Source organism: Melanostigma gelatinosum (assembly GCF_949748355.1).
Source record: "Melanostigma gelatinosum genome assembly, chromosome: 10".
Taxonomy (NCBI): Eukaryota; Metazoa; Chordata; class Actinopteri; order Perciformes; family Zoarcidae; genus Melanostigma; species Melanostigma gelatinosum.
The window spans coordinates 4,164,509-4,173,345 of NC_136643.1; the positions used below are offsets into that span (position 1 = coordinate 4,164,509).

General features: G+C 42.7%; 1 protein-coding gene across 1 annotated transcript in view; it reads right to left on the reverse strand.

Annotated features, from left to right (window-relative positions):
• Positions 1-4,221: 4,221 nt before the first annotated feature.
• The window catches only part of pgap1 (post-GPI attachment to proteins inositol deacylase 1), a gene marked incomplete at its 5' end in the record, with an annotated part of 15,533 nt that continues 10,917 nt past the window's right edge, over positions 4,222-8,837 (reverse strand). The window contains 10 exons of the mRNA XM_079277617.1: positions 4,222-4,418; positions 4,530-4,634; positions 6,888-7,099; positions 7,255-7,305; positions 7,434-7,569; positions 7,716-7,946; positions 8,086-8,270; positions 8,377-8,415; positions 8,542-8,647; positions 8,742-8,808. Coding sequence (XP_079133743.1) covers positions 4,280-4,418; positions 4,530-4,634; positions 6,888-7,099; positions 7,255-7,305; positions 7,434-7,569; positions 7,716-7,946; positions 8,086-8,270; positions 8,377-8,415; positions 8,542-8,647; positions 8,742-8,808 — 1,271 coding nt within the window. The 3' untranslated portion in view covers positions 4,222-4,279. The remainder of the gene's footprint in view (positions 4,419-4,529; positions 4,635-6,887; positions 7,100-7,254; positions 7,306-7,433; positions 7,570-7,715; positions 7,947-8,085; positions 8,271-8,376; positions 8,416-8,541; positions 8,648-8,741; positions 8,809-8,837) is intronic.

Consider the following 8,837-nt stretch of genomic DNA (forward strand, 5'->3'; position numbering starts at 1 on the left):
GTGACCTCATTTTAAAATGGCTAATATTAGAAAACATAAGTTTCTCTGAGGAAATGTCACATTTGTTTTTTGTTTTCCCCCTAAGGGATGACTTTTACAGTTTGGAAAGAAAACCCCTCATGTGTAAATCTGGAACTAAGACATGATCACAGTGAACACCGATAAGTCACATTTATATTCATATAAAAAACAGCTCTCATCTTTACTAATTTCTTCTACAAAGAAGTGTATGCCACCAATTCACAACGAGGCAGACGATGTGCATCTCAAAGCACTAAGACGGCACCAAACGGACGAGCGCACGACAAAGCGGATCACTTACACCACTAGTACTCGTTTTAAACTCATACGCCCGTGGAGACATTCGGTGCGGGTACATTCACATTGGGGAACAGCAGCTGTGTCTTTGCAGAGCACGCTGACGTACATGATTGTGTGCTTGCTGGAGGGGCGAGAGCGATTGGTCCCTAATGAACTTATCTTCAGGATTTTAAGAAAGTGAAATCAGACCACAGTGTTGCGGAAACATTTCTGTGAGTAGACGCATTCACACAGAACCAGACGAGTACACTTACATTCACCGTGGGCCTTTATCACTTAGCAGAGACAGCAGAGGCCGGGTGTTTTCTAACTGACGGGCACCTGCTTCATACCTATGAAGCAGACTCACTGCTGCACACAGGAGGAAGCAGAAAGGCACAGCAGCAGCTGCACTGACATGAGGGGGCGTGAGCAACAGCACAAGGACCAGGAGGAGGCAAAGCAATAAGACACCGTTTTCAACACAGAGAGGCATCAAGTACAAAAAGATAAAAAGTGAAATGAAACTCTGGTCCAGCTGTGGTAGCGCGATCGATCGCCTGTCATGTCGCAGACATATTGTAAGTCGCTAGTTGCGCGTCATATATTTGTTTTATTATTTTAAATCTTTCTGAATCACGTTTTGTGAAAAACGTAAAAGGTAAGTGATGAAAGCTTCAGAGTGAGTGCAACAGTTAACCGGCTTGTAAAAGTCATTGGCTGCCAGAACATCAATAGAAAGGTGAGGCCTACGTGCCAGAACACACGCCACCTCACAGGAAACAGTTCGTCACGGCAACCATGATGATGCTATGAAGCAGCAAAAATCCAAAAGCTTCAAGATATTGAATATTACATCTTCTTCTTATAACAGCTGGCATTAAAAGGAGAAGTCTGGAGATTTTCTGTTTGTCAACAATTCCCATTAGAAGACCAAAACCAACAACTAATTCCACTAATATGCATTTCCTACGCATCTAAAGCATCATATGTGTATTACTCCACAGCTGGAAATAGTCCCAACAATTTCACAATTTACTCCTGTTTGAGTAACGTTTACTAAAAACTACAGTGCCCAGCTGTTTTCGGTCTTTACTGCGCGTTTTTTTGTTTTGTTTTTTGCAACGTCATCAGTAGGAAGCAATGGGCTCGGGGCTGAGTATTGAGATGAAATACCACACCGTTGGCTTTTGTTGACAAGAAAAATATGGAACAACTCCAGCCTCGTCTTCTAATTTGATCTTGAAAGGTTATAATCTGGAACCAAGAGAACTCTGCTCTTACATATTAAGAAAGAAAAACATTCAAAAAAGGGGTTGTTTTATTGTTGTAAAACGTTTGCTGTAATTTCAAGACTTGCAAAAGGACACCCAGACCAGCAGTTCTGTGATCCATCTTTGATGAAAAGCTATTTAAAGCAAAAGAAAAGAAAAAGTAAGACATACGGTGGTATCCTTGGTCCGAAGTATTCACCTGTACACCTGCCATCAGTGCCTTAATAACCAGTAACCATGAAATACAAGACACTCATATATACTCATATATAGATACTGCAGCAGTTAAAACATCTTCCGTTCAAAGCTTGAAGTTGCTGTTTGAAGCTCCAATCATACTGTGGATCTGCTGCAGTACTAACCAGACATCCCATAATACTCCACTGAACATAAATCCCAGGCTTAGGGAAAGTAAGTAATCTGCTTTTTGAACCTCGCTAGCCCGACGCTTCACCAAGAGCATTAAGTATTCAGTTAATTGTGATATTTTTTAACTGATCAACAGAAAAATACTCAGTTTCAGTAAAAACAAATTCAACTTTTCATGTTCAGATTTTGTAAACCTGGATATGTAAAATATAAAAATATATAATCGAACAACCCGATTGTTACATGAACACGAGGACACTAGTGTAAACCCACTCAGACTGCGTCCACAGGTCCTCTGCTATTAACTTGACGGGTGTTAATACTTTTGCAATCAAATATTTTGTCAATTCAGAATGAACTGTAGATGTTTGTTTTTACTTTGGTCTGTTCCGGTTGATCAGCTTCATTACATTTACTCTAATTCAATGCTGTGTACACAATAAACCATAAAAAATATGAAAGGCAAAATGTGTTTGTGTGGGGGTGGGGGGGGTGTTAATTGACGGAAGCTTTAAACCGAACAGCAGAGCGAGAACAGTAACTCTGTTAAAGAGAAACTGTGGAATTGTAATGATAGAGGCAGTGCTGTGACGATGCACAGCGGCATGAATGTATCAAGAGAACTCCGAGTTGGACTGGTGTCGATGGCGAGACGAGGTTTTTGCACACGCACGTCATAGGAATTTCAGAACGATCTAAAATCCTTATTTGCTCTCTACCTCTCAGTTCTTCGCTCATTTCTTACAAGCGTGAAAATAAATCACTGTTATTTGTGACCAGAAGACTATTAGGCGCTTACTTTAGACACGCCCTTAGCCTGCTGCTCATCTAACAGTCGCTGTTGTCTTAGTGAGAGAAGGAAAGAGTCACCCGACGGTAGGGCTGGCCCCAACTTTTTGTTTTTCTTACATTCAAACGTTTTAGAATAAAGCTTCAATTGCTTGTCCTCATATTTTATGACATCACCTTAAAAAAAGAGAAAAATAAAAAGTTATTGTACAAATATAATTATGGTGCTGTTAGATTGCTGCTAGGCCGCCCCAATAACTCTGGTGCTTTGTGTGCAGCAAGAGAGCAAACCGTTTATCTGACGGCCGCGAAAACGTTCTTGAAAGGCTGAACACCAACGAATATGGACTGAAGCAGAAGATTCATGTGTTGACATTTGGAAATGACGACAACTATCTTTTTTTCAATAAACTTTGACGTATGGACTTTACAACGCTCTCAGTTATTGGAAATGTTCGGATGGCACGAGTCAGAAACAATCACACACCACTGGCATCTAATTATACAAATAGCATATATATTAAATAATATTAGCGGAGCCTAATCTTTACAACCGTGCAGACATACCGGGTTTAAACAGAATCGATAGTCGTGCAAAAAAAAAAAAAAGAGAAAGCATTTGAATGTTGACTTAGATTCAAATGTGAACGGTATGTGTGAAGCTTCCAACTATTCGGTGCAGCCCTACATGAAGGCGAAGCGCCACGTAGAAAAACAACTAAAATAAACAAGACACAGATTGATGTGGCACCCCAAAGTGAACACAGCTTGCAGCATGGCCACCCCTTTCCAAATGGGTTTGGCTACACCACTGTAGTTTAGAGAACGTGGAGTAGATGATAACTTTCTTCTCCTGAAAAATGCGTAACAGATTAAAGCCTTCACATGCACTACAGCCTTTTCCAGTGCAAACCCTAATTCGCTGCCTTGGTCATTGTTCTGTATCAAAAAGGTGAATATGGGAGAAAGTGTAAACATGATAACTTTGGATTTTTCTCGTGGAGCGAATGTGTGACACTGCCACTGGTTGTGTGTCAGTGCTTCGGCAGTGAAAGGTAACCCTAACCCTAACACACAGCCAAGTGTGTAGGCAGTGAAGGAGTTTACAGCGCAGTGAACAACGCCACTGTAGACGCTGGAAACAACAAGAAGAGCACATTTTAACAGTGACACCCTGTTAAGAACCTCTAGTATCAGTAGCTTCACTGGTTGTGGAGTTGTTGCTCCTTGAAGGCAGAGCTATAGATATACAGAGTAAGGCAAACTTGGTTTCAGGTCAATCCTTCAGAGCCATATTCACACCAAATGGTCCAAGGCCATTACATCCTCTCATTCGAAAACATAGTGTAATTGCCAAGGAGCTTTTAGTGCCAACATCGAGCGCACAGTTCCCCAAGCTATGTATGTCTATGGCTCTGCTCCACGGCAGCGAGATAGAGCGCGTCTTCCTGGAACGAAGCGGTCTCGAGCAGCTTCGGCGAGTCGGGCTGCAATTTAGAGAAAGGCTTGTTATGGTAGGGATGTGGCCTGAAACGGGACGGGTACCGTCAGAGCAGGCAACACAGGGCCAGAGGGACGAGTGTCGCCACCAGGAAGTAGGTGACTCTGTAGAGGTGGAGTGGCGAGAAGGTCACCAAGGCGATGGACAAGGGGAGGGGGAGGCAGGCCGTCAGAGGCAGGAGTTTACTGAAAGAGACGGGTTCAGGTTAGGGAGGTGCTGCAGCAGAACTCCCCTCAACTCTGACAGGATAACAAATGGAATAGGGAACGTGTGTGTTGGTGACAAAGTGCTCTTACCTGTTGCTGAGTATTACAGTGTTGCAGTTAATAAGCAGGATGTACACAATGATTAGAGGCATGCTGCATGGCCAACAAGGGTCAGGATCCAGCTGGGTGGAATACCTGCAGAGGATCACAACCAACACCCCTTACTTTTACCGCCGCACCTTATTTATCAAACACAGAGTATTACTTTATGTATAACAGCAGACATTTGCCATATTCTCATAAAACGTTACAGGAAAAATAGTAATAACACTGTAAAGCCGGGAAGGTCTCTGATTTCTGTTACGATCAATAAAAAGCAAATGCAGCAAGTGTAGACATTCAGAATACTTTCAGTAGCGAGCATAGCATAGAAGTGCTAACACGAGTAAATGATGGGCTAACGTACTCTACTTATGTTAGCTCCACAGGTTTTTACATAGAAACGTTCATCTCCTTCCAAGCTCTCTGAGCAACGAGTGTCACTATTACACAACGTTTAACTACAACAAGCTGAAAGAAAATCTGAAACTATTGCATGAGCGTCTGTGGAGCAGAGCCAGATAGTGTCAGACCCTGGTTGGAGCTGGCTGATGCTACGCTATGATTGGCCAGTCTGCGTTCGAGGGGCGGGACTTAGCGTAGGGGCAATTACAAATCCGTCTGCTACATCAGCACCAGGGACAGCGCCATGGATTCTGACCGTTTCAAAACATTGCTCTGATGTCCACAGAGGACAAAAATGTCCATGTCAAAAAAACTGCAATGAAGTTATATATATTAATATTATTTTCAACTCTCAATGAGTTAAAGCTTTTAACCAACTTCTGTCCTGATCATAACTACCAAATGTGCATTCATTTTCACAATCTTGACCCATTAAATGCCTATGTTTGTTACATAATGCCTAATAATTCATTATTTTCTGTATGATTAATGGTTGGATGATTTTGGGTTATGTCAATCATTAGCAACACCATTGATTTTGATGCATTTTTATTGTTTCTTTAACCTTAACTCCTACGTGTTACCTTAAAGGAAAAAAATGTCTCCCATCTAAATCCGCGATAAATGTATTAAATATTAATATTTTCAGTTCGTTTTTCATGAATAACTTCAGTCCTGATCCTAATAACCAAATATGTATTCCTTTTCAGATTCAATGATTGTTAAAAAAATATTTGATGCACTCATATTGCATGTATGAGACAATGACTCAGTCTGGTAGGAAATAGTTTTGAATTTTGAAGCCAGTGCTGGCAATTGAAAGTAATGGCTGTGGGATCAACAATTGTGGTTTTAATGGGGACATGTTTGTCCTTAAAGCGTTATTTTTACTCGCAAGTAGCGCGAGCCTCCGTGGATAGTGCACGAGCTCCGAACATGTACGGAGGCTGGTTGCATGGAAGTCTATGAGAGTCTATGAGAAAATGACTCTACTTCTCACTTGATTTATTCCCTCAGTAAACATTGTAAACATGAGTTTATGCTCTAAATCTCTAGTTTCAAGTCTTCTTCAATACAGCATGATGTTCATTTCGTACATTATGGTCCATTTAGAGTCAAACAGACCATAAAGCAGGGGATGTTTTAGGGCGGAGCTACCTTGTGATTGGCATCCCTATGTTACTCCTCCGCCATCCAAACATGGTCACTTCCGTTCATTGGTTGCAAAAAAAAAGCCAAGATGGCGACGGCCAAAACGCCGAACTTGCGGCTTCAAAATGACTACGTCCATTTCTTATATACGCACTATGGGTGTACCTGGGCAAAAGCCATAAATCAACCTCCACAATGACGAAGGGGGATTGTAATTATCTGTAAACTCATATCTCATGAACTGTATTTCCTTTGTACAAGCCCAGTAAAGAAACAGCTCAATTGTCACATGCATTAGAAAGAAACAAAGGTTTAACATCCTGTAAACAATTTGATTTGGCTGCAAAATAACTTACTCAAATGAAGACCTCTGGTCTAAAGCATTTAAAAACGAAAGGCCTTCGTTGTATAATCCCCAGACATGTAAACAATGCTTTTATCAGTGAACTATTTGTGACAGTGAGTTACAAAATGTCAGAGGTGCATGACCAAGCGTCGGCTGTGGTTACATCATTTTCTGGCGCTCACGCCAGAGAGTATACTAAAACCAAAATAGACTAATTATAGGATTAGAGGTTCAACATCAAAAATTTAAAATAAAACCTCACACCCTTCCACAATGTATGCCATATGTATTAACACAGCCAAAATGATAAAACTCATTTTAAATTAAACTCAAAAGTCAAAAATGTCCTGAGTGAGGCACAGATACAACACACTTCCTAATAAACACAGCCGTGGGTGTCTACCTCAATGACACCCTCGTGCTATCCTTCTATTTTCATACTGTACCTCAGGTTGCGGGTCCAGTGGAGGAGTGACGGTGCGATGAGCATGACGGGTAGTGTGAAGAGGGCCGATAGGCAGAGGTGAAGCTGCAAGTCGTCCCTCACCTCCTGCAGAGCACACTCAGACAGCAGGGGGGCGCCATTGCATTCTTTAGACTTGCTCAGGGATTCTGCATCGACTGTGCAGTTATCGGCTTCTCTGTGCTTCCGGGGGGCCTGGAAAGATGGCGGAAAAACTTTAGTTACTTCCAAATGTAATTTGAAAATACTCGGATTGTAATATTGTAACAGATTCTGAAACCCTGGCGCTGCATTCAAATCACAAGCAACCCCAATACCATCAAACTGACAGTTCAACATGGAAATCTTACCAGATTCAACATGTGACTCAAGGACCTTTCTGTCATCTGGAGCCTCAGTAACTGAAAATGCAAACAAAGATGGATGGATGTCGAGAAGGGGATAAACAGAGTCTCTGGTTTGATTTTTGATGCTACTCCGTTAAAGACTGGGAAGGGCTTCATCTGTATGTCCATGTGCTAAGACTCACCCTGTAAAGGTGGAGCAGAAAGGCAGCAAAGATCGGCAGCGCCCCACAGAACACCCCTCCCATAACAGTCAGACTCAGAGCGACGAGGAGCTGGGTCCGGAGTCGCAGGGTGCCACAGTCTCTAGAGACAGATGGTCTGCATAGAAAAGGAGGTTTACAGTTAAAACACTGTATGAGACACTTAAGAATGGATGTGTTAATATATATATATTCACAGAGCCTGAAGACAACCCTGTTACAGATTCAAATCCCATACCTCCATGTTTCAATGTCCAGCCATACCTGTGGAGTGGAGCTATTATTAGCGAGATGAGTCGCATGATGAGACGGAGCAGGGTGCTGCCCCAGTACGCCACGGCTGCCCCCAAGATATACAGCAGAGGGGACAGCAGGAGGGGCCATTCTTCAACTGATGCCACACCCTCAGGAGATCCACCATCAGGGTGGGTTGGGGGGAGGGCATCCATAGCAGGGAGGTAAAGAAATGACCAGACCTCTTGAAACCAGCTGCAGCTGAGGGGAGGAAGGAGGAGTAAAATGTTTTTGAGAATATTCAGGTATCTTAATATAACATTTGATATTGTGTTATTTTTGTCTAAAGGTCCAGATTGATTGCTCTCATGAACTTCAACATCAATCTTACAAAGCCTACCCAAGTAAGATGTGCAGAATATACACGGGCAGATTGACTTTATGAGGCTGCAGGCCCTTGGCCACCACCTGGCTCATGTCTGCAGCTCGCTTTGACTTCAGGATGGTGGACAGCTGCCCGCCACAGGCCTGGAGCAGGGTCACAGCTGTGTACACCGGCACCATGGGACCACAGAACCTCAGTATCTGTCAGATAAGAGAGCGCAGACCAGAAGAACAATACACGTTCGGTTTTCATTTAAGCAAAATACTAAAACAGAAAAGAAGAGAAAGAAAGACAAGAAATGTGTACCTGTCCCAGCACCCTGGGTAATGAAGTCCTCACTGACACCTGAGGTTATAGTCACAAGGTAAACGCATGTTTTAATTAACGTCATACTTGAAACTCCTTTTTGATGATAAAAAACATGTTTGTCATGATGAATTGTCAACAGGTTGTGGCTCTGAGGAGCAGTACCTTATACTGGCAGTTGGGGGCAGTGTGGAGCTGAAGGAGGACACCTGAGGCGTTGTCTGGACGACTTGTGTGGAGCATCCCTGAGATCTCAGTCACTGACGGCACACTGGCAGACAGATCGCATCAAGTCAAGATAGAAACCGTGAATATGACACGTAAAGCTGCCAGAACACGAAAGAACAGCCAGTGACATAACTGACCTGGCTGTGGTTAAAGAGTCCTCTCGAAACCACGGCACATGTATTCTGTACACGTTGGGCAGTCTTTCTGCAGACAGACATGCGATGGTCATCGTT